Below are 27,596 nucleotides of genomic sequence, written 5' to 3'. Positions count from 1 at the left end.
AATGCATTACTTTCTCCAACACTGGTTGCATCATTAGCAAAATAGAAGTAGAAGAATAGATTTGCATTTTTACAGACGTCTACCTGCAGTTTATACCATTGCGAATTCCCAGCTAATTGTTATTAATGTGTCTTGTGTACTTTATCGCTTTAGTAAGATGTGTGAGAATAAAAACATACCCATTAGAAAATCAATGGCACACTTGTATCTTTGTAGAAATGCATCATTCACAAAGGCCAGATAATTCAACCATCCCTGATAACAAATATCCTGTTAATTTCCTGCATTTAAAAGAGAAGGAGGTTTTTATAGATAAAAATAACTGCTTTAAATATTTCTTATCTAATAGCTATTGATTTGAAAACAATGCATCTGTGCGGCCTACAGAAACAGTTTTGTTTTATCTTGATTTTATGCAAGTATTAAATTGAGAAATAAAACAATAGTCCTGCCCTGTTTATTCTCATTCGACCTTTCAGCTGAAAGTGCGTCACCGTTACAGAAGTAAAATGGATTACAAATTCTTATTCATGTTGTTAAAAAGATGAATATAGGAACTATGATTTTGTCCTGTTATACAAGTACATTAGTAATTAAGAAAGCTCTCAAAGGGAAACTTCACTTCCTTTTACAGCCCACAAAATAACATGGAAAATTGTTCAATAAGTTCTCAGAAACTGCATCTCATATAATTTAATACTGAACGATATTGACCATTGTAATGTAGTTATTATGAGTTTTCATGAGAATGTGTTTGACATATTATCTCATATTATGACGCTATGTATAGTTTAAACTCAGAGAGACTATAATTCTCCTGAGATTGGGGTACTTACTGAAATATGTTATGACGTATATAATGTTTTTTTTTTTTTTTCAAAATGAATCCTGCCATTCTCAGTGATGTTCAGTAAGACGTGCGATACAGGGGTGCCTGTGGATTTAACCTTATACGCACTTGTAACCTGAAGGTGTTAGTTCAGTTTCATGTGTGTGTGTGTGTGTGTGTGTGTTCACAACTTGCAGTGCATGTGTGTTCACTGCTCACTGAGATAGGTTTAATGCAGAATACACATTGAAGGTTTTGGTTGCCATACACTGGCCATTACGTCACTTTCACTTAACCTGAAGCTAGGGTTAGGGTTTGGATTGTGGTAAGAATTAAGTGTAAATCTATTTTTATTTTTAAAAGATTTTTTTATGACCAAGTACAACTGAAACACAAGCTATTCATGAATATCAGCAGACGTCACTCACATCTCAAACTTGTCTTCTGCCATTTTGAGTCCTTGAAGTGGTCTCAAAAGAACTAGAAGCTATGCCTTTAATATGTTGTGAGCATCAAAATTGCTATTTTTACAACACTAAGAGGGCTCGACACAACATGATACTTTGCTCGAAGTATCACCTGTGTCTCTACACATGAACTCGAGCATTGAGAACATTGTTTGTTTACACAGAGTTTACTAAAAAAAAGGTTTTGAAAAACTGACTTTGGTTGTTTTGGTGTCCGCTAGCCGCCACCTTGCCAGTCAAGATGTATCGATCTCCGAATGCGACGTAAGGAGGCACGAGAGTAAAGATGAATAGCTCCTTAAGCATAGTTCCATATAAATGCACAGATAATTTGTTGTTTTGTCGCAAGTAAAAAACAATATTGACCTTCTAGTTGAAAAAGGAGCCATATGAGATTCATTCATTCGCATTAGTAAATCGATTCTTTATGTCTGGCAAAGACAGCGAGCAGACACCATAACAGCCAAAGTCAACTGTTCAAAACCTTTCTTTGTAGTAAACTCAATGTTCTCAATGCTCGCGTTCATGTGTAGAGATCCAGGTGATACTTCGTGCAAAGTTTCATGTTTTGTTGCACCTTCTTAGTGTTGTAAAAATAGTGGTAGTTCAGTAACAGCGGACAGCGGCTGAAAGAACACATCAGGGATCGAGTAGGCATCACACCCTAACCAAGATTTTTTATTAGCGTTTCTTTTCATGACAGTCGAGGGGCAAAATGTTGTCTTTCAAATCCATTTCCCGTATCTGTAAAAATCATAGACAGTAAAAGAAATCCGTAAATCCTAGCAAGCTACCCAATGATTTTCAGTAGCCTACTAGTACTCGGTAGGTACTCAAGATGGCGGCAGGCAACTGGAATGACGTAAAAGGTCACATGACTGATATTCATAAATTGGAACACACTGGTAATAGAATAGAATAGAATAGAATAGAATAGAATAGAATAGAATAGAATAGAATAGATGTAGAATCATGCTTTGCCAAGTTAAGTTTCTGGCGTATTGCAAATATGTTTTGTTAGGGAAACTGAATAAATCAAAACTTCTACAGTGTGCTATAAAATTCTGAAGAATGTGCACACAAGAGAACTTGATTGACGTGTTACCACAAATAGGACAGAACATTGAATGAACTGTGGCCCAATCTTCATCATCAACATGACAGCTGCAGTGAAGGCCAGGCAGTGAAAGATGTATTCATCATATGACATTCAGACTATCGTTTCAGAGAAAAATTGAGTTTTAATGAAAAAGATCACATCACACAAATACCTATTCATACCCATCTATTACTATCTATTCTCTTGTTTCCTGACAGACCTCATCTATACGATATACAGTTTTCATTATTCTCTGTGAAAGGTTGTCTGACTATGCGCATACCCTTTAGTTATTGTATTGTACAGAATCAAATGCCATTAACCTTTGCCAAACAACTTCACTTAAAATATGTGCGGCATTAATTGTTTTGGCACAGGCTGACATGTGTCAAATTAACATGGCTTCATTTCTTCCGCCTAGAACACGAACCGGGGACCTTCTTGTTGTAAGGGAAAGACTTTATCTTTTACTCCAACCTCACATACTATATTTTAGTTCAGAGTAATTTTTGAAAACCTTAAACTCTGAATTTTCAATCAAAAGCTTTCTGAACAGAGATAGTTCACTCTTTCACATGGTCAAGGTTATAGCGCATCCTCGCAGCAAAAAATAAACCAATCATTGAATAGAGCTGCGTCATTGCCCAAGGCTTCACCCCGCCCCCTCTCCATATAAAAGCGCAAACAGCAGTGGCCACTGGATCGCCAAAGCTTTGCGCACAGCCACCTGTTGGCACACATCGTTTAACAAATGTTACCAAACCCTTCTGCTTAGAAAACGTCATTTACTACGTTTAATATCACACACGTTGTGTGTTAATATATTGTTATTAACGAATATGGAGGTCAATAACACGCTCTCGGGACGCAACTTCATAGACTTGCGCGTTTTAACAGAAAAACTTTTATCGTCGACAAACCGACCTCAGGTATTTCTGGACAACGAAACGGACCGCTTACCCGAAGAGGATTTGGACGTGAACACAGATATTTACTCCAAAGTTTTGGTGACTGTGATTTACGTGCTGCTGTTTGCAGTCGGGTGTTTGGGTAACTCGATCACCCTGTACACGCTCGTCACCAAGAAATCTCTCCAAAACCTCCAGAGCACCGTGCATTATCACCTGGCGAGCCTGGCAGTGTCCGATCTCCTCATCTTGGTACTTTGCATGCCCATCGAGCTGTATAACTTCATCTGGGTGCATCACCCGTGGGCGTTCGGAGAGGCTGTGTGTAAAGGTTATTACTTCTTGCGGGACGGCTGCTCGTACGCGACGGCGTTCAACATCGCCAGTCTGAGCGTCGAGCGCTTCATGGCCATCTGTCACCCGTTCAAAGCCAAGAGCATCATGTCGCGAAGCCGCACCAAGAAAATGATCAGCGTCATGTGGCTTGCGTCTTTCGTCCTGGCCACCCCGATGCTCTTCACTATGGGACAGCGGGTGGTTGAAAACGAAGTCATATGCACCACTATCGTGTCCTCTATAACTGCCAAAACTGTTCTGCAGGTGAGTGCGTAAAGCATATGAATGCGGGCAATATTGACATTTATGCTTAAGCTTTAAAAATGAGAAAGTATTGGATAATTTGTCTTTAATATCTATATTATTAATATCTATATGATAATTTTTTTTGTCTTTACACATTTTAAAATAAACGTTCGCGTAAAAGGTTATTTGTCATGCTGCGTGGTTCCATAAAGAACATCATTCTTTAACATCTGCAGAACGTTAATGGTCATAAGGCTAAAAGGTTCCCCAGGGACCCAAACATGATCACTGCGAAGAACCCTTTTCATCACGAAGCACGTGTCCTCAAAATAAAACTACCTGTTGCCTCCTTTACGACTGATCCTTTAAACAAACTCTCAGTTTGAATCTTATCTATTTTTATGTTTATATTATCTTTTTAGCAAGCATAATTGTGTTTTATTTTAAGCCATAGCATCACCATCATCTTCCCTGGGTTATTTATACCAATTTGCATTTTTTGAAATTGCAAATTAAAGATGATCAGTTGATTATTCACAATCATTCAAATGAGGATCAGTGTTTACCAGCAGGGTTGACTGCACAAGCTCTTTATTACATTCTTAAAAATAAAGGTTCCTAGCTGCTTCTTTCTGCAGGCTGTATGGTTCCTGAAGAAGATAGTTGTGATATGATATTACTTTAAAGAACCTTTTTAGCACATGTCAAAATTCAAGTTGATTAAAAAACTTTGAGACTGTCAAAAACTTTAAATGTAACCAAAACAAATATTTGATTCTAATGCTTCTTTACAGTATGTATAAAACCAGTATCAGGATGGGCACAAAATAAGGATGTTAAATAAGTAATGTATTATTTTGTACAAGCTCGGAAGTAAATCCCGATTGCTTGAGAATGGACACATTATGTTTCGATTTTTGGAAATTGTCTTCCCAGATGTAAACAGCATGTCTTCATTTATTCTTGTCTATATCAATCAGATTGAGTCTGCAACACAATTTATTTTCAAAGACTTCGAACACTTACCAGTCGATAAAACACAACCCAGCATGAGACCAGAAATATGGGACGCCTGCGGCTTTCTGTAGACAAAAACATGAAATATTTCAACATTCAGTCCTTCAAATGCATAAATGGACTTCACGGGGCAGTGCCACATGAGTCACAATATGAGAACAAGCACTTAACTGCATAATGGCAAAGAGAGAGTAAGGTTGCATACGGCAACAGAGATGAAAGAGAAAGAGAGAGAACTGCAAAGCGAAAAAAGACTCAAGGGATGAGTTTGTGTCATAAGAGACTTATCAGTCAAAAGTATTAGGAATTGTTCTTGGAATGGCTGGCAAGGGCAAACAATTTATGACTCTTCAATCTTCGCAAATTTGTGTTCACTGAAAAACCCAAGATGTTGGATATAACATACAAAAGGTTTCACGTTATGAAATATGTAGTATGTATTGTTATAAAAATTGCTATATAAAATTTCAACCTGAAACTCAATGCATTTTGGAGCGTATACGTAGTTTGATTTGTGACCCAAGAGTAAATCATAACAAAGATCTCTGTATCTCAGTTGTGTTTTCTTGACAGCCATAAGAGTAAATTGAGATGTAAATGGAGATGTTGGTTTTTAAGTTTTTCCCCCAGAATTTTTCCTTCTAAACAAATGCCAGTAATTTCATCTCAGAGTCTCAGAAGATATGCGACCCTGTCTGTAAAATGCAGCCTAAAGCTTTATTTCAATCATTGGTTTCACATCGATTTCCATCTTTGACATGACCTTACTCAAATATTAAGGTCAATATTAAAGATATCAAGGTTATATTTTCACAAATATTGTTCTTTACATTATGTAGGATGATTTTATGTAGAAAACAGTAAATCACAAAAAAGCTGCTTTTAGAAAAATATCTCAATCTGTGCTCTGATTTGAACACATTATTTCTCAGAGTCTTAAACCAAATTATCCGACGATTGGTATCTACAAGGGTTGGACAAAGAAACTGAAACACGTTGTTTTAGAGCACAATTAATAATTGGTATGTTGTAGGGCCTCCTTTTTCGGCCAATACAGCATCGATTCATCTTGGGAATGACAGATACAAGTCCTGCACAGGGATTTTGAGTGATTCATTTTGCAAAACAGTGGCCAGATCAGTATGTGATGCTGGTGGAGAAAAACGTTTCCTGACTCACTCCTTCAAAACACCCCAAAGTGGCTCAGTAATATTAAGATCTTGTGTCTGTGAGGGCCATGGAAGATGTTCAATTTCACTTTCATCTTCATCAAACCACTCTGTTACCAGTCTTGTTCAGTGTATTGGTGCATTATCATCCTGATACATGGCACAACCTTCGGAGTACAATGTTTGAACCATTGGGTTCACACGGTCCTCCAGAATGGTTCAGTAGTCCTTGGTAGTGACGCGCCCATCTAGCACAAGTATTGGGCAATTGATGTTGCACCCCAGACCATTACTGATTCACCCAATGCTTTTCTCTAGGCATGCAACAGTGTGGGTGGTAATCTTCTTTGGGGCTTCTCCACACCATGACTCTCTCAGATGTGGGAAAGACAGTTAAGATGGTCTCAATACATGCTTTACATTGTCCACGGCCCAATTTCTGCTGCTTTGTCCACAGCCCAATTAAAACTGACTTTTGGCATTGGCATGAGTGACCAAAGGTTTGGCTATAGCACCCTGCACTGTAAAAAAAACTTTGCTGCCTCAAAATGTTTTGTTAAATCAACTCAGATTTACAAGTCATGTCAACAAAGATGAGTTGTCACAACTTATAAAATATAGTTGAGAAAAGTCAACGTAAATTTATAAGTTATAACAACTCACCTGTAGTTATAACAACTCATCTCTATTCAAGATAAATAATAGTAAGTTGAAATGACTTGTAAAAAGAATTTGAAGGCAGCAAAGTATTTTTTACAGTGTGGGCATGAATATTATTGACCCTGTGAAGCACCTAACAAACAGTTTTGGTGAAAACAGGAGAGCTGAGGTGCACATTTAATTCTGCAGTGACTTACTCAGCTGTGATTGTTTTTTTTTTTTTTTTGGATAGCACCCGGACATCCATCTTTCAGTTATTCCTGTTAGATGTGGTTCGTGGTGGTATGCTGACATTACCCTAGATACCGTGGCTCTAGATAAACCACAAAGACTTGCTGTCTTTTGAACAATTTGTCCTTTTTTGAGCTCTGATGTGTCTTCAGTTATGTTGTGTGCTTTGCAATATTTTATATAAAATTGTGCTATTGCTCTACTAGTTCAACCATTACACTCCAGCACTATATTGGCCAGTGTTATAGTTTCATTGTCCAACCCCTGTATATTCATTTGATTTCACTATGGAAATGTCAACAAATGTCTCGTATTTATCTAATTTTAAATAACCCCATTTTCAGGAGAAACAAGTTAGGTAAAGTTGACACTTTTATTAAACACAGCTTAGAACTTAAGTCTTTTAAGCAATGAAAGGACAACGTCTGAGCAGTATTGTGCAGTGCTTCACAATGCCATAAAAAAAATCATTTTTGGCTAAATGTTTCCATATAGAATTTTCACAAAAGGTGCTCTGTAGTGAAAAAAGGTTCGTGAGATAGCATTCAAATGCAGCTGAAAACACCAGCTTGACATCGACTTTAGGCGCTTGCCAGCTTTTTTCAGCTACGCACTTGCTATGATAATTTTGCTTTGTTTATCAGTCGTTGAACCGTGTGCCTGGTGCCCTGCCCCTCCTCCACTGTGATTGGACGGCTAAGTGAGAAGTGTCATTGACGAGCTGAGCGTTTCACCCAAAGATTAAAATTTTTCAACTTTCTGCGTTTAGCGCTAAATAAAAAAATGAAAACAAACGCTGACCACCAGCGATTATAAAAGGCTATGAAAAATGATTCTTCTAAGAATCTTTGACTGAATGATTCTTTGAGGAATCAACATTTTCTTTATCATCATTGTGAAGAACCTCTTAAGTACTGTTATTTTAAAAAGTGTGTGAAGTGTGTGTGTTGTGACAGTGTGACAAATACGTTGGCCTTCGTATAAAATCCATAGGATTCCTATAGTCTCCTATCTCTTTGGACGCACATGTTTATGTCTGCTTCTTAATGGTCTTATCAACTTTAATGTGTTTGCTTTTGCAGTCAGACTGTCATGTCTGGATTTAGCCTAGTACATGCAATTCAAGTACATGAAAACAAATATACAAATAAAACCAGTGATGGGTATTTATAGCAACAGGCAGTGGTTCTGCTGTGAAAAAAATGGCTGAGAGCCGACTGCAGTCTGGAACTAAAAGAAAAGACTCCAAATATTAAACTTCGAACACCTCACCGCTTTACGACCGCCATTCACAAACCACAACGTTTTGGAATTGTAAGGAGACCTGAAAGAAACACCTGGAATGTGTTGTAAATACATTTCGCTGCAGTAATTTTGGTAATACAGCTTTGCCAAAAGAAGTAAATATTTTTTGGGATCTATTAAATATCGAATTCCGGACCCCAATATTGGATAACACTGCTTACCAGACTTTTAAACCTTATTTCATTTATTTATTCCTGTGTAGTAAATAACTGTGGTATTACAATCGTTTTTGATATAGTAACACACTCTACAAACACTTTTGATACACTTTACACAGATACAGTAACAGTGTTTACCTCATTCATTTACCACTGTACAACACTTTCAGAAATTAAAGGTACAAAAGTTGTCACTGGGGTGGTACCTTATCAAAAGGTGCACCATAGTTCCTCAAAGCTACATATCTGTACCAAAATTATAGGACCTTATTAAAAGGTACCATCCCAGTGACAACTTTTGTACCTTTTTTTCCTAAGAGTGTGACAGACAGTTTGTTTAATGTTGGTCACAACTTAACTTAATATCCTGGATCTAAAGAATAAAGATGCGTGGAGAGAACATCCAATTACGGCACTCCACTTGCTGTATGATCTTATTGATTTCAGCTCAATGCTTTATTGAAGGATTCAGCTATATAATTATATGTTGTGAACCATCTGTGCCCGACCACCCCCTTAAATAGATCTTCAGTGATATTTATTGTCCATCACTAAGAAGGGGGACAAACATAATATCTAATATATGACATTTATTTGTAGATACATTGATAGAGAGTTGCATTAGCAATGCAAATGTCATTGGTTCAATTCTTGAGGACACAAATAATAAAGAATGCCTGAATTAACTTCACAGTCAGGCGCTTTGGATTCAAGCATCGGCCAAATGTGTAAATGTGAAATACAGTATATGAACACTGTCTAGGACATCAGGGACTATGTAAGCTGTCAGTCAGTGGTATCTTCACCTTAAAATTGCCTGTTCTTTGAGTGACAGCATTGCCATAATTTTGGCCAACATTTGGTCCGAAGTGTAATTTCCCCGGTCAAAGTGCTTCAAAGGAATCACTGGTTCACAGATGCACCAGATTCCCTGCAGACATCAGGACAGCGGATATTGACAGTCCTACAGAGAAATGTCTGAAAGATTAAAGAATCCTCATATGAGAGATCTGAGAGGAGAGGAAAGAGGAGAGAGGATAGACAAGTCTTTACAGTACATGATAAACAAAAATGTCTTTGACAATTCAGCTAATTAAACCAGTAAAATAAAAGAAGGAAATGGTGATTGTTGTAATTGTACTCTTAAAAATATCTTTCCCGAGCAAGCCTTTAATAGACACTGATTCAACCAATGGGTTTTGTTATTTTGTTCACCAATGGTAGATGATGTAATTAGTATGCACTCTAAAAGTGCTTATATCAATCCAGAGTTGTATAATAAGAGAGTTATGAAACGCTTTGATCTCGGTCACGTTATTCATGTAACGTTCTACAGTTCCAAACCAAGCAGGGCTGTCAATCTGTTTGCATAGGTTTTCAGCTATTTAAGGTAAATATTAGCTTGTAATGTGAATTGATCACTCTACTTACTATGTTTATAACGTTTTTTTACTAGGTAGTGATGGAAATACAGTTAATGGTGACCCAAATATAACTGTGGTTATCTACACCAACTACAGCAACACAGTTTATCTTTTATTTTTGTAGCAAACATATGGCTATATAAATGGCTATCAAACTGCTAAAAACATAATTTTCTACACTTGTACTATATTAAAATAACAAAAAAGATCGCCAACGCGGTTATTTTGTAACAGTGAAGCATAACAGAAACACACTAAATTAATATTTAATTGTATTTATAGTACACATTAAATGTTAATATAATTATACATGATTTTCGAGGATACATCACTCGTATTACTTACCAAACACAATGAAACACATAGCAGCATTGTGAAGCAGTGTGACTTTCTTATAAGGCATTTAGCTTGTCGCTGTTGCCCCCTAGTGTTACTCATAATAAAAATAAAAGATAAGTATAAAGTAGATGGCCACCAGTAATAAAATATTAAACCATTAAATCTATATTATTCACAAATTATACACAACTCATTAAAATATAAAAATTTTACTAGTTATTATTAACGATAATCTTTACCTACAGCAGAGTTCATAAAATATCACTGTTGACTATATTCATAAAATGTCTGAAAATGTAAAGAGAAACGGTAATTTCATCGATTTACCAGCAGGTGCCATGGAAATGAATGGGCTTTAGTGCTGCGTTTGTAACTATTCGTCACTCCATGACACGCTGTTACTTCCGCATTCCATTCTTACAACGGACATCTATGTGAGTGTCGTAACTCTCTTATTATACGACTCTGTATCAACCCATTGGTTATATCAACCCAGCATTGGGTCAAAAAGAAACAAACATAACCTGTTGGCTTATAATTTAACTTACAGTATGCTGAGTTGTTTCAACGGCTGGGTTTATTTCTTTTTCTTATAACCCATTTTTTGTAGGGTGTAAGATGTTTTTGCATCTCTGAAATTACACTTTTTTTGCCATTTAATTTTTTTAATGACTGTAAAATGATCTCAGCACAGTGAAAATATAGAAATATGTTTCTGTAGAAAGTTACAGTATTAATGGCAACAGTTTGCTTCAAGCTAAATGAACATTAAACATTAACCCCTTAAGTGGCACAAATCCTTTTTGAGTGTGTGGGGGGGGGGGGTGAAAATATGATGTACACCTTCAAATTAATACAACACTGGTATTTTTTGGTCTAATCTTGGTTTTATTTTAAAGAAGACACTTTAGGGTTTTTCCCAAAGGAGGTAACAATCTTAATTAAACAAATTGTTATAGCAGTTTAAATTTATTTTAAGAAATAAAAAATATTCAGTAACATATTAATTTTATAAATAAAAATGTAAATATTACATTAAGCCATAAGTCTCAAGTTGTTGTGATCCAAATTTAAAGTTAAAATCACAAAAAATGTGGTTTGTGTCACACGGCCACTAGGTGTCAACGGTTTGCTGCATACTCTTGTCACAAATCAATAAATGACTGTCACTGCATTATTATTAATGCAGAAAGGTTTTGAAATATGAAAACTACATTCTTTTTGATTTTTGAAGATTATTAATAGGATATAGTGTTAATTATTAATTAATAATATGCATTCCTATGGGGGGTCATGTAACAAAAAACTGTCACTACATAATTTCTATTATCAGATGACTTTGAAATACAAAACTACATTCTGAGAGCTTTCCATTGATATGTAGTTTGTCATAATTTTTTAGGTTTAGAGTAGGGTTTAAGTGTTATAACCAATATGGCCTACCTGTGTGCCCATGACCTTTTAGAAACTGACTCTCACTATGTCATAATTTTCCCCAAATGAAATATGAAAAATACACTCTTTGAGCTTTCCAGTGATATATAGTTTGTCATGATTGGATAAGAATTCACATACAAAACACTAAAGTTAACACAGGCGTCCTGCTGGCGGGACAGTGACATTTTGCATGATATAAATGTTTTGACGCAGACTCTTTTCAGAAAAGAATCATTACTCTACCTACATAATTTATTTTATAAAACACTGTTGAAATATGTATTCTAGATTTTAGACCTTTCAATTATACATAGTTTGTCATGATAGATAAAAATGTATCTATCATGCCACTTAAGGGGTTTTAACAAATCTACATATTTACAGAATAAAATTTAATTAACAGCCTCATGCAAAGCATCCTGGGAACCAGAAATCCTTATCAACCTTTTTCATTTTTTTCTTCAGATTTTACAGAAAGCTTTGCATGATGCTGTTATTTTATAGTTTTATTCTCTAAATACAAAGAAAGACTTGTTAATGTTTAATGTTCATTTAACTTTAAACAAACTGTTGCCAGTGAATAACATTACTGTAGTTTAAATCTACAGTAAGTTACTGGCAAACAGCTGCATAACTACAGCAACTTTTTGTCCATGACATTAAAAATATATCATGCACATCAAACAAATGCTGGGTTGTTTCAACCTATTGTAGGGTCAAATATGATCATTTTCTCTCAGCCTTTGGACTTGTTCTTTTTTAACATAGCATTGTTAAAACAACCGAGCCTATTGTTATTGTGTTATATTTCAAGAAATAAATATTACAAGAGACTAAATGCCTGAGAAGAAAAGCTGTTGCAATTGTTACAAACTATTCCATAATCATTGTAATCACTGTAACACACTCACCCCAATGCGTCCACACAACACTCATGTGTGCTGCTATTTAAAATCAACAGATGTTTGAATTTTGCTGGTATGGTAAGGATCACACTTTCATTTGTTCCAGTTACATGCAACAGACCAGATTTAGTTTATTACAATCATTAACGCTTTCAAGCATCATTAATTGCTTAAATGAAACAATCCAATGCTTAACATGAAGAAATGTGTGCACTCCGCATTGAATTCAGTTACACATCACCACAGTGATACAACGGTCTTATCATGCGCTGCTGTTGCTTCATTAGTCTGCTTATCTACCATTTGTAAAGACTTTTTTCTTGCCATCTCTCTCTCTCTCTCTCGCTCTCTCTCTCTCTCTCTCGTACTTGACTTCCCAGGTGTGTGCAGCAGCTGTATGGGGTGGTGTATCTCAGAGGTGTGCTCATGTGAAAAACTAAAAGTAACAGCACCTCATCTTTTATTTATTTAAATGCATTTGCTATATAGTTCAAAGTGCTGTGCTGAGTAGACAGAGAAATTGACTTCACTCATGAATTCTACTCAGGTGATCTCCTATTGAATACAAAATATTTTTTTGTTTAGATTAAACCATTTTGTTCTGGTAAGTATAATGGGGCATACACACCAAACGCAAGTTCAACAATTTGCGCAAGTAGATTACATACAAAGTCAGTGCAAAGACGCGATCAGACACGTCCTCGCGCAGGGTTATGCAAATTACGCAAATTGGGCGGCGTGAATGCTGCAAAAACACAAGCTATTTGCCTCAAACTCACCTTCGCGCAAGTAGAAAATATTCATCTCAAGTGAAAATTTTCAAGATACAAAGTTAAATCCTGCGAGTAATCGAGAGCGGGGAACGCGATGCTACGCATTTGGTGTGTACAGTATGTAGCATAAGTGTTAATGGGTACCTCGACTGTGAATACTTGTGTGCTTTAATACTTTATATTTACCTTCTACTACTAAAATCTATTAATAGAAACACATACTGCCTATTTTTGTTTCTTTTAAAGGGGTCATAGCGTGAAGGTCTGACTTTTTAACCATGTCTAAGTGCTATAATGGGGCCACAGTGCTAATATCAACATGCAAAAGAACAACCCAGTAATAAACCATTTTTTGATAAACCATTCTCTGAAAGAATGTGAAAAATTGGGTTTTGCCTCTTTTGTGACATAGGTAGCAAGTCCAAATACAATAATACCGCCCCTTAATCTGCACTATCCAACCACGGCACTGCCATTTAGTGCAGAGAGAAAGAGAGAGAGAGAGAGAAAAATAAATGACAGCACAATTGAGTTTCAATTTCAACAAACCACCATCATTGCGATCAGTGTTTGCATTTCATCTGCTCATTTGCATTTTAAAGGACACACCCAAAACCGGCACCTTTTGCCCCCACCTACAAAGTGGTAATTTTAACGTTTAAATAAATTATCTGAGGGGTATTTTGAGCTAAAACTTACATACGTACTCTGGGGAAACCAAAGGCTTATTTTATCTAAAAAAAAAAAATCTCATAATAGGACCCCTTTAAAATCCTAACATGTAATACTCATTTTAAACTGTGGAGGCCGCCATAGCTCATTCTGGGTCAATGATGTGTTATGGTTGTCATAAAATATTACTACAGTTTATTATAGTAAACACCATAGTTTTAGTAGTCATGTAAGAATGTTTTACTCTGCAATTCCACCTTTGACTTTATTTTGATCAGCTTTCATTTGTAAGTTACCTTGCTGTTTTGTTAATCAAACAGGTGGTGATTGCATCCATTTGACGCTGTGATGTAAACAGAATGGTGAAAAGATTTGTTTATTAAAGGAAAACACCACTGTTTTTCAATATTTTACCATGTTCAACTTAGATGAATTAATACATATCTTTTTTCAATGTGTGCACTTTAAATCTTCATACACCGCTTCATGAATGTGTTAGCATTTAGCCTAGCCCCATTCATTCCTATGGCTCCAAATAAAAGTTTTATTTTGTGCCACCATACTTACTCGTGTAACTTCTCATGTAACAGTCTTTAAATAGGGAAAACATGGAAGTGTTTGGTGGCTTTTACTTTCATGTCTGTTTGGAGCCATAGGAATAAATAGGGCTATGCTAAATGCTAACATATTCACGAAGCGCTGAACAAAGATTAAAAGTGCATGCATTGAAAAAAGATAGGCATGTATTAATTCATCTAAGTTGAGGTAAGAACATAGTCAAATATTGAAAAACGGTGGTGTTTTCCTTTAAAACTATGATATTTGTACTGTTTTTGTTTTCAAATTCATATAGCCAATCCCATGGTTAATATATTACCTAATAGGCTATATGTTTATAATAGGAGTTGTCTATAAGTAACTCCACTGCAATAGCTACCACTATCAATGTTGTGTAAAACATCAAACCAACTTTCATTCAAAGGTTCATCAAAACCAATGTCTGAGAAATTAAAAGTTTCAGCAGATGAACAATGAGACCTCTTTAAATTATATTTAATGGTTCGACCAAATACATTAAGTTTGGCATTCATCCATGATCGTCCTGTATCACTGCTTTATCATCCATATTTTTAGCACTGTTTTTTTTCACTTTGTTTCATCTTGAGTCAGGGTGTGGATAATCCACTGAGCCAGAGGACAAGATCCTTGACAAGCAGACGCTCGAATAGAATTTGATTTGCTGTTTGATTTGTTTGGTAATACGAGTGTGTGCGTGCCCTGCTGCCCTAGTAAACACATACCTTTGATGGAGAAATGATACAGGAATGTAATTTTCAGGAACTGACTATACTCATATACAGAGCAGACATGACAACACAAATCGATGAAGGAACATTTTATTAAAACGTGACAATACGAAAATTATAGCATTATCAATGTATTAAACCTCTGGGCATTTAGATGAGTTCACACAACGCATCGGTAAACATTTATTAAACTAAACTCTCAGTATTGAAAGAAATGAATTCAGCTGAATTGTCAAAAATACAACAGGCTTTTTAATAAGGTGGCACGACCAATCACGGAGAGTTAATTTCAAATGGCCTCTGTGGTTCCCATGGAGATGAGGTCTTTGAGGGCTGTGGTATTCACAGGCATCACATTCCATCAGTGCTGGCTTTAAAATAAAAAACGGAGGGAATGAACTTGATGTCCTTGGCAGATTGGTAGAAGAGTGCTATTACATTCGAAACATACAATCAAGAGACACGCTGAACAAAAATGGTTTATTTTACTGTATGTACAGTACTCAGAGACTTTAGATGCAAAACCCTCTACATTTTTTTATCCTGCTTTTATTTTTAGGTCAGTCATTTCACTGTAATGCAATAAAATGATCGTTATTATCAGTATCAGTTATTGAAATGCCTTACTTTCACAAATGTCACTTTAGTCATTTCATTGGTATTTAAAAAATGTGGCTATCTTTTGCTGCAAAACCCTCTAAGTGCATCCAAGGGCATTTTTGGCAAAATCCTCACCAAATAGTTAATATTAAACAGTTGTAAAATCACTAAAGAAACATTGCAAATGATGAAAGTCAGAATTCAAAAGGTAAAAATAAAGAAACTGAACCACACATTAGAGGGCAGTGTTATGCATGGCTGGCGCATTTGTATTTTATTCAGGTCCGAGTGCTTACAAGGGACCCAAGTTTGAATGTGATCCATGGTTGTTTAACACTGTTTAATGGATTCTGCCAACAAAGTGTTATTTCTGAATGGCCTGAGGCCAGGATTAAAGGGACAGTTTGACCAAAATTGATATTAAACCCATGATTTACTCACCCCCAAGCCGTCCGATATGCATATGTCCATAATTTTTCAGACAAACATATTTTCAGTTATTTTAGAAAATGTCCTAGATCTTTCAGTTGTTCAAATGTAAAGTTACGGGGTCAACTCTGTAACTTTCCAAAAAATGTGCATCCATCCTTCACAAAAGGAATCCAAACAACTCTAGGGGGATAAACAAAGGCCTTCTGAGGTTAATCCGTCCGGTGTTGTCAGAGAAATATCCATATTTAACTCTTTTCCCACCATTGACGAGTTATCTCGTCAATTAAGAGAAAACATTTGCATGAAAAAGTGAAGTTTGAATGAAGTCTTCCTTATGAGTTTTTATGGTTATCTGTAATACCGTGATTATCCACTACATGGCGCTCTTACCCAATTTATAAAAAAACGAAGCAAAAAAATGTTTTGGTAATTTTACACTCTGTGTATGTTTTGATAATCGTTTTAAATCTGTTCTCACAAAATTGCAATTATTTCAGGTTTTTGCTAAAACAATGTTTAAGAGTTTATAAGCAGAGAAAAAATAGATAGTTTTGTTAGTTTGTTTGAAAGCAGAGGGCCTGTTCTTTCATTTTTAGAAGAAAATTTTTCTGGAAGGCATTTTTTGAAACATTTGAAAATCAAAAAAAAAAAAAAAAAAATGCTGGGGGAAGCTAGTTATTTTCCTTTAATAAAGTTTTAATTATGAATAACACTGCATGGATTACCCTCAGAAGGCCTTTGTTTATCCCTCTGGAGCTGTTTGGATTTCTTTTGTTGAGGATGGATGCACATTTTTTGGACTTGAAGGAGCGAACCCCATTACTTTACATTTTAACAACTGAAAGATCTAGGACATTTTCTTAAATAACTGAAAATGTGTTAGTCGGAAAAACGATGGACATATGCATCTCGTACAGCTTGGGGTTGAGTAGGTTTAATATAATTTTTGGCCGAATTATCCCTTTAAGAGGATTTGAAGCAAAAGTACAGTATTGGATAAAGGTATAATACGGGATGATTGCGTTCAGTTAATACCATAATCTTATTTTTAATGGTGGCGTAAGCGGCTTTGGCATCTGAACTCTTCATATGCATTACAATTTGTTTAATGCGTGCACTTTCCGAAAAAGGTACCATCTTTTCTGTTGCTGGGGTGGTACCCTCAAAGGTTCATTAAATGAAATAATTTTTGTGCATTGTAATGTTGTACCTTTTAGGGGGAAAATATTATACCCTATAAGGACATATTGCGTACCTTAAAGAACAGTTTTGTACCAGTTAAATTCTTGGGGTACAAAACAGTTAAGTGTACATTTAAAGGTACACAATAGATTCGTAAGGTAAAAATTACAACATTGTAATATGCTTAGTATACCTGTAAGTAAGGGATAATGTAGAGGCAGCCGGTAGTTATCGGGAAATAAGCCCCGACAGTGTAATCAGGACCCGACACGAAGCGTCCAAACAGCTCCAGAGGGATAAATAAAGGCCTTCTGAGGGTAATCCGGCTACTTACACGGCTACTTGCCACATAAGAAAAAAAACTGGACATGAGTATGAATTTGAAACATTTTATTGGCATATTTGTTTTAAAATAACATTTTTATCCTTCCGCGAAACTTTGCACAGATGCATAAAATGATCGTAATACCTTATTAAGATCCTCTGCTGCATACTTGTCTGTCTCCATTTTTTTCTCTTTTAGCCAGTCTTTGAGAAGTTTTAATGCCCATTCTGTATTTTTTTGTGTGTTGGCTTCGTAGCTGTCATGCTCTATTTTGTCAAGTTCAGTCTCAGTAAGCTCTCTGTGTCTTGTCATTGTTCGTTCTTCTATCCACTGTTTAAATGTTTTGTTTTTTCCGTACATGTTAAAATTAATGTCAAAATATTCCACTCTCAACGGTGGTTGTCCAGTGTTTGTCACAAGATGGTGCCAAAACAGTAATCTTTATTGGCGCGGAGCGATTTTAATCGTACAAGTAGTACCGGCTAGGCGTTATTACTTTGGAACGGTTATTATTTGAAAAGAACAAACCTGACCAATCAGAATGAGTATTCCAGAGAGCCGTGTAATAAAGGTATATAATGTAATCTTAGGGCACCACCCCAGCGACAGAAAAGGTACAATTTTGTGTTTTATAAGTGTGATCTTGCTGTGTCCCAATAATTGATATGTTTATTTTTAATGGAAAAACTAAATCCCACAAAATCACAAAATAAAGCCCAATACATTGACCCGAGGAACAGAAATAAAAAATTAAAGCAAAGTATTCTGAACCAGTTTAATTTGTATGCAACCAGCAACAACCAAATAAATCTATTGATGTGAAATATTGATTTGAGTTGAAGGTGTATTTAATAATGTGAAGAAAACCAACACAGAGATCTATAAGAAACATAAAGCTCACCACAATGTAACAATCTGGCATATGAATGTCTAATAAATGTCAAGTTTAGATATTTGACCACAGAATGCCACAGTTGACTGATCCGAATAAAAAGAGTATTCTGTGTGTTATAATAATTAGACAAACACAATAGGCAAAAAGGATGTAATGCATATTTTGCTTTCCATTAAGATCTGCAATGTTAATTTACACCAAACAGCATGAAGCACAGTGACTGCAGCTCGAACACATTTACTACTGTTAGTTTTTAATCACTTTGACTCAAACTTTCTGTAGTAACAAAAGAGGATATTGTCTTAAAGACATGCAGTTTTGACTCATCTGACCTGCTTCATTAAATAACAGTACTGTTATCATCTTTCTCTCCAGTGGGTTTTAATGTGATGGAAATGACCCATATCATGCAGATCGTTTTATAATGTTGCTCTCTCAAGATGAAAAAGTGCTGGATGCTTTAAATCCAGTCATCTGCTGAAAACTCTTTACCATGATCAACATCATGTCCTTCTGGTGCAGAGTAGTATTGGCTCAGTCGTCGTTTTCATGCCGTGCAGATGTCAGAATGGATGAGATTAAAATGCTTTGAATAAAAAAGAGTTTTGGGAATGTGAACTATTCATAAAGACCTAGAGTACCTTACAAAAATGGCCCTTTGGTAGAAACACACACAGAAACATGAACGTGTTATATTGCGCACCGTAAACACAGTATTGCAGCAGAGATAATATATTTGTATTTGATTTCCTGATCTGCCTATGTGGTGGTTTTAGATGGATTGTCCAGTTCTTTGAAATGATAATGACTCTTACAGTGAACTTTCTGATGCCAGAGAGGGTTTTTCTATCTTGTTTTTACTTTATTTTTATAAAAAGAAATGATGTGTAATTATTTCAGGTTTTTATAAGCATTTATGTTTCTTTTCAAAATTGTTGCTACTGACATTGTCAGATTGCCTGTAATTGTGCCTCTAAATATTTTATTTTCCTCTTTTAAGCAATTATGTTCAATTCAGAACTGAAAACAAATTAAAATCTTTTATCTGTCTGTTCTCTTTTCTCTGACCCTTTTCTCTTTTCTCCTCTCAAGGTAAATGCCTTTTTGTCTTTTGTGGTTCCCATGGCATTGATCTCAGCATTAAATGGAGTTATCGCCAGTCAGCTGCTGCGCATGTTTCGGGAGAGTGCGCAGGACAATCGCATCTGTATCATCGGAGGTAACGCTACCATGCTTAGTGTCGCAGTCGAGCCCAACCGCGCCCAGTCACTGCGTCATGGAGTCATGGTGTTACGTGAGTGCATTTACAGTTTAATAATAATAATACCATGTAAATAACTATGTGCATATGATCAAACGCATAGTCTAACATTGTTTGTCAGCCTCTATAGGCTTTAATTATATTTACTACAAGATGTGGATGTGCTATTACTATTAATGTGGAAAAGTTCACCACTCAGTATGGAGCTCTAGCGAATAAAGTCTTGCCTTTAAGTAAAAAGAACCAATTATCAATCATTACAGACTTAAAATCATGGGGAGGGGATTTGTACTGATTTTTGTAAGGTTCAGTACAACCTTTGTGCTGACTAGCTGAAGCAACCTGTTGAAGTCAGGTTTAATTGTTAATCAGAAACATGTTGTTAACATACACTCACCTAAAGGATTATTAGGAACACCTGTTCAATTTTCTCATTAATGCAATTATCTAATAAACCAATCACATGGCAGTTGCTTCAATGCATTAAGGGGTGTGGTCCTGGTCAAGACAATCTCCTGAACTCCAAACTGAATGTCAGAATGGGAAAGAAAGGTGATTTAAGCAATTGTGAGCGTGCCATGGTTGTTGGTGCCAGACGGGCCGGTCTGAGTATTTCACAATCTGCTCAGTTTCTGGGATTTTCACCCACAACCATTTCTAGGGTTTACAAAGAATGGTGTGAAAAGGGAAAAACAATCAGTATGGGGCAGTCCTGTGGGCGAAAATGCCTTGTTGATGCTAGAGGTCAGAGTAGAATGGGCCGACTGATTCAAGCTGATAGAAGAGCAACTTTGACTGAAATAACCACTCGTTACAACCGAGGTATGCAGCAAAGCATTTGTGAAGCCACAACACGCACAACCTTGAGGCAGATGGGGTACATCAGCAGAAGACCCCACCGGGTACCACTCATCTCAACTACAAATAGGAAAAAGAGGCTAGAATTAGCACAAGCTCACCAAAATTGGACAGTTGAAGACTGGAAAAATGTGGTCTGGTCTGATGAGTCTCGATTTCTGTTGAGACATTCAGAGTCAGAATTTGGCATAAACAGAATGAGAACATGGATCCATCATGTCTTGTTACCACTGTGCAGGCTGGTGGTGGTGGTGTAATGGTGTGGGGGATGTTTTCTTGGCACACTTTAGGCTCCTTAGTGCCAGTTGGGCATCATTTAAATGCCACGGCCTACATGAGCATTGTTTCTGACCATGTCCATCCCTTAATGACCACCATGTACCCATCCTCTGATGGCTACTTCCAGCAGGATAATGCACCATGTCACAAAGCTTGAATCATTTCAAATTGTTTTCTTGAACATGACAATGAGTTCACTGTACTAAAATGACCCCCACAGTCACCCGATCTCAACCCAATAGAGCATCTTTGGGATGTGGTGGAATGGGAGCTTCGTGCCCTGGATGTACATCCCACAAATCTCCATCAACTGCAAGATGCTATCCTATCAATATGGGCCAACATTTCTAAAGAATGCTTTCAGCACCTTGTTGAATCAATGCCACATAGAATTAAGGCAGTTCTGAAGGAGAAAGGGGTCAAACACAGTATAAGTATGGTGTTCCTAATAATCCCTTAGGTGAGTTTATATTGTGAACTTAGGAAGCGATTTTAAAGATATTGATCTTTCCTTATTCAAGTAGATAGGAATTGGTCTTGTATGGTCGTGGAATTTACTAAAATAGCTGTCTGGATGCACTGCATGCATTGCCATGACCATGATGATCCAATAAAATATTGCCAAGTGTATCATCTCACTTATATAGACATTTATTAACCCCATGGAGACGTATGGTTTACTTTAATGATGGACATTACACACCTAGGATTGCATTAGTGTAAAATATGACTTTAATTTTTGGGTGAGCTATTCCTTTTGCAAATGAAGTCAAACTGACAAATTGTGCCCAATACCCCAAAAAGTCATGGCTTGTTTGTATGTGCATACCATTCAGCAGATGTGAGTATACTGATCGATAAACCAAACGTTAATGAGGACCGCATTACCTGACTTAACTCAATAAAGTCCCTAAGCAAAATGTTACAATTAACTCTTTTAATTAAGTCTAACTGAAAGTACACTAGCAAGCCAATCCACAAACATGTTTACCGCATAAGGTCAAGTCTTTCAAAAACATATTTGTAAATGAATACCTGGAAGTCTGTATGATAAACAACTCACAGTAGATTCCCTGCAGTGTTTTCTGAGAATCCATCCTCTCGGTCTCTTGCCTTTTTGTTTTGTGATGTAGAGGACCTAAACTAACAACAACAAGCTTTCAAAGGCCAGAGCTAAAATATGCACTGCCATTACTGTTTAATTTAATCCTTATTTGTGAAGCCATTTAAGCTACACTGGATTTCTAATAACAGGAAGCGTGTGTTTTGTCCATTAGAGGAGCAGTTCAGATGTATTCATGGAAGGCTGGTTTGTTGTGACTGCCGTCTCTATTAAAGGATCCCTAACCTAGGTGTTTTTAGTAATACAAATAAAATAAATAAAAATAGTGTCTGACACCCCCAGAATGTGCATGTAAAGTTTCAGCTCAAAATAAACCACAGATCTGTCATTATATAATGTTGTACATGGCCATTTGTGACTGCAATGAAAAACTCGCTGTTTTGTGTGTATTTCTTTAAATGCAAAGAAAACTTCTGTTCCCCTTCCTGTATGCAAAGTAGGGGGTAGTGCTTTGGACTACATCAAAACATGTTTCTGTGGCAGAAGATTGAACTACGCCCTCATAAGCCGGAGTCTGTGAGCAGTCATGGGTGGGATGTAATCAATGTGACATCACATTGATTAAGGGATCCCAACAGCCTGTTTTGTGTGACTGTTGCAGTTTAAAGGAGATTAAACAAAGAAGAATAGATGGATTTGTATAATAACAGGATGTTTCTGACTCATTTTCTGCTAGAAACACATTTCAAAGTGCATTTATTTTTTTAGGTTGGGGGGCTTTAAAGTTCGGTAGCACACCAATAAAGATGTCTAACTGATATCACACTAGGCTTAAACACTATTTATCTTAAACCTGTTGGTCATTGTTTTTTATTATATTCCAATATCTGCAAAAAAAAGTGATTTCTGATATGATGATAGTACGGTATAACATCTGACACAATTTTCTGATAACTTTATACTCTAAGTATTAAGATGAAACCAATAATTTGCGGGAGATCGTCTTTTGGCAGCGTGAAAAAAATACCGGAAAAACAAAATGCTCAACCTTGTGCAACAATGTAAACAGTCCATGTTACAGCTCACCCCCCTTTGTTTTTGCCCTGCGCACCCCTACAGTATGAAGGGGGGGATTCTTCTCAACCACCACCAATGTGCAGCATCCACCTGGATGATGCGACGGCAGCCATATTGCACCAGAACGTCCACCACACATCAGCTTATTAGTGGAGAGAAGACATACTGTAGTGATATTGCCAATTTGTTTGTTCTTTTACTGTCTCTGCAGTGTATGAGAGCTCCAGTAGAGTTTGCTAAGAAGTTGCGACCAAAACATACAATCTGTTAGCGTGACAACACTTTTACTGAGAGCGGATGAGGTGATCCATAGTTGATGCGAGAGCCAGCAAATCGCAGATTGACAGACTCTAATTACATCTGCAGAGGACGTCCTATTTTGCCAGGCTGGTTTGGACAGGGTCAAAGAGTGTTAGCAGTGCTTTCACCATTCTTCCTAATTTATCTAATGTTGGCTCCACTTACTTCTACATCAACTGAATTTGGATTTATATGAAGTGCTGTGAAAGTTCAGAAGCTTTCATTCCGAAACTGGATCCAAAGCAGGCACTTAGAAAGACCAATACAAAGGTTTTTATCAATAGTTGATGGGCAGGCAGGCAAAGAGTCCTGTGGTTTAGAGAGAGAGTGAGAGCAATTGTATATGGCACTAATCCGTGGGTTTTTGGGGCCATGAAACCATTAAAACAATTAGACTCATTTTGTAAATTTATGCAGAGTCTGTATTCAGTTGGAAAAAAAGAAAAAATATTTTAAAGAAAAGTTTTTTTTATACATAGACTTAAAAAACTAAAATGGTCTTTCTCTGGGTGTGTGGTTTTGTAAAGAACCTTTAAAATTCACAGTACATTTCATAAAATGAATTACAATGATAATTGGTGAATTTACAGATACAGTAAATCACCTGATCACAGATAAAGTACTAATATATCTGCTGTATCATATTTTATACTTGCATTTTCAACATAATTTTACTATAAAATATGGCACGAAATATTGAGTTGGATAGTAATACGTTGCCTCAATGGAATTAATATTTATATTGAAATATTTGTAACAATATGAAAGTCATTATTACAATGATTTTCTGAAAATTGGAAAAAATAACTCTGCCAAAAATGTTGGGAGTCACGGTTGTGGTTAGAAGGGAGACAGCAAGGGTCGAAATCTTACTGGATGAGCACTGTTTTATTTGGAAATACAAAAGCCAACACATTATTGGACAATACAATACACGACACATAAAACAAAAAGTTAGACATATATGTGTAAATGTGTAAAGTGTGTGAAATAGTGTAGGTTGTATAGTATATTTCTATTATATATTTTCTAATGCAATGAATTACCTTTTTGTAGAAGGAAATTTGGAGAGGTGAGGAGAAGGGGAAGAGGAAATATACATACACTTATATGCAGATGCAAATACATATATACACGCATACCTCGGCCCATTATACAAAAATGCATATAAAGTGGTAATGATCAGAAATATGATGGGGATGAGAAGAAAGGGAGCAAAAAACTTAATATAATAATAGTTTTTATCATAATCCTACCCCCAAACCTAACCCTAAACCCAACATCTAGCGAGAATTAGGCCGTAGCTGTATCCCATCTAGCCAGAACCACTGTTTACATCTTAATACTACCCGCAAACCTAACTCTAAACCCAACATCTTGCGAGATTTAGGCCATAGCTGTATCCCATTTAGCCAGAAATGCAGTTTTCATCCTATTCCTACTGCCAAATCTAACCATAAACCCAATATCTTGCAAGATTTAGGCCGTAGCTGTATCCCATCTAGCCAGAACCATACTGTACATGAAGGCAGCCATTCTGGATTTAACATCTTAAAGCCCACTACTTTTCAGGGAAGTATGAATCATGCTGATGATATAGAGGTCTCAGAATCTCATCTATCAAATGGTATTATAGGGTTAAAGGTTTTTTATGGCATTGTGCAACAACTTAATTTAAAAGAAAGTTCCTCGAGGAACTAAAATCTTTCTTTCATAGCATCGCTGGGAAGAACCCTTTACATCTGGAACCTTTTAAAGTTTTTAGTGTAGAATAATTTTTGATTTACATGTGCTTATAAATTATGCTGTGCTAAGCCGAGCAAAAGACACGGATGAATTCACATTTGTGAAATAGAGAGTGGAAAGTGTGACTGGCTGCTCGTCTGAACCGGTGCAGGAACTACAGGAAGTGTTGATCTGTCTATGAACAGAAAAAGAGAAAATGATCGTTGGGGAATGGACACCTGGGTTCTTTCAGATGCTAATAATGTGCTTCAAACATGCAAAATATTAAAAACACTCCACAAATATGCTTCTACAAGTGTCCATGAATTATTCAAGTTACATTTAGTTGTATAATGAGTCTTAATCTGCTTAATAAGAGTAACCCTTAAATAAAAAGCACTGTAGTTGGAAGAAAAAAAACAATAGACATATTGAAAGTAGTGTGTAATTACCATATTCAGTTACTAAAATAATAAAAGTAATTATGTCTTATCAGAAAATGGCACCAGGCAAGATTTTTGTAATTTCTAAATGTGTTTATGTATCAGAAGAAATCAAGACAGAGAGAAACAAAGCAATGAAATGGACAAGCTTATTATTTGCTTTATCCACCATGTGTGTTTGTGTGTAGCGAGTAAATGTGTTTGAACAGGCGTGGATGTTTGTACGCTGTACACACAGCACCCATTTGTGATGTTGACAATGCAGTCTAAGCCAGTCTTTGTTTTGTTGATCTATTGCCATAAAGAGGCATAATCCGCTTTCAATGAGATTTATCACTGATTTGTATTGATATTACTTAATACAACAGCCATGAGGAAAGAGTGTCGGCCAGGCTTTCAGAATAAAAGAAAGCTGAATATTGATATCTAGGCAGGCACATACCCATATACACAGGCCAGATATTCAGAATTCACATCTGTCTGATTAGTTTTCAAATGAGAGTCTGAATGAGGATTCAGACTCTCATTTGGAAGATAATCAGACCAATGCAAATTCTTGATTGAATTTCAGACCAATTCAGCAAAGCCTGTAGTAATCCTGCCCTTGACACATTAACATTCAGATATAGTTTGCTGCTTCTTTAGGGATACGATATAGGAATGTTGACAAGTGAAATGAGAGAAAACTATACTTATCAGAGCAGGATCATTTGGAGTGACGCTGGAAAAATGGGAGTACCTGCAGAAAGTATTGTATACAGTTTGACATTACATTGCAACAATACACGATAAATGTTTACAACATTACATAATGTTACATGTCCAAAAAATAACAATTTGCATAGGGTGAAGGTTCCCTTTCAATACGGTTCACTTCGCATTGCGTCAGTTAGCTGACGCTATGGGGGGGGGGAACTCCTGTTTACTCCGTGACTGAAGCCTATTGGTTAACGTCTGTACAAAGTACAGACCAATGACGTTTGAACCCGCGCGCGGGAGGAACGCGTCCCTATATAAGCGCGGTTCAATCGTCAGGAGCTCATTATTTTCTCCTTCAGCGCGAACCTCTCGCTGCTCCGAAGAAAAAGAAGAAGCCTTACCTCGCCGTTGACAAAAGCCCTGCAGCGGAGTCCAGGCCTAGCGTCTTCCCCTGCCGTTTTCCGGCTGAGAACCGAAGATAGCAGAGTCCAGGTCTAGCGTCTTCCCCTGCCGCTTTCCGGCCGAGAACCGAAGATAGCCTTCGCTTGCCGTGGTACGAGCCCTGTGCAGCGGACACACGCCTGACGAGGTCTCCCCTGCGGCCGCCCGGTAAGATCAATATTTTTAATATAAAGCTATAAGCTAAAAGAGCAGGCGCTGTTGTAATAGCGTCCAGCACAGCGGCTCGGTGAGCCTCTCTGCTATGAATTTCCTCCGAGCGCGTTACCGGTCTGGCACCTCCCACGCCGGGACCGCGCTTATGCTTTGGTTGTCTTATCCATGTTTCGTGCTCCCCCTGCTGTTCCTCTCTCGCCGGGATGAACACACGGCGAGCCATGAGACTAGATGGATGCATAGACAAGCACACACGGACTAACCCCCCCTGTGTTCTGTCACACCGCAACCGTTCATGCTTACAGAGTCCCTTCGCTCCTCTTACATTCAGTGGCAAGATCTCTGGCACATATATTAATTCCCCGAGTGCATCGGGTAATACCGTCACGACGCATGGCTGTTCTGTCTGTGTTGCTGCTCCCCTCTGCCGGAACCGTAGACCTGGATAGATGCATACGACAAGCAAACACGGGCGGTCTGCCCCTGTCTCTGTCATAGCACAGCCACTCGTGCTCCACGCTCGCGGAGTCCCTCGCTCCTTTCCCCACAGTGGTGAGGTC

At 37.0% G+C, this 27,596-nt stretch overlaps 1 protein-coding gene across 2 annotated transcripts in view; it reads left to right on the top strand.

The window, feature by feature from the left end:
- Positions 1-3,100: 3,100 nt before the first annotated feature.
- Positions 3,101-27,596, top strand: part of ntsr1 (neurotensin receptor 1 (high affinity)) — a 45,189-nt gene continuing 20,693 nt past the window's right edge. For both annotated transcript variants that reach the window (XM_065286155.1, XM_065286154.1), the window contains exons 1-2: positions 3,101-3,903; positions 19,809-20,010. In XM_065286155.1, coding sequence (XP_065142227.1) covers positions 3,235-3,903; positions 19,809-20,010 — 871 coding nt within the window. In that variant the 5' untranslated portion in view covers positions 3,101-3,234. The remainder of the gene's footprint in view (positions 3,904-19,808; positions 20,011-27,596) is intronic.

The sequence above is a fragment of the Paramisgurnus dabryanus genome, chromosome 21 (genome assembly GCF_030506205.2).
Source record: "Paramisgurnus dabryanus chromosome 21, PD_genome_1.1, whole genome shotgun sequence".
In the NCBI taxonomy this organism is placed as follows: Eukaryota; Metazoa; Chordata; class Actinopteri; order Cypriniformes; family Cobitidae; genus Paramisgurnus; species Paramisgurnus dabryanus.
The sequence above is the reverse complement of the archived record's forward strand: the minus strand, read 5'-3'. Positions and strand labels throughout refer to the sequence as shown.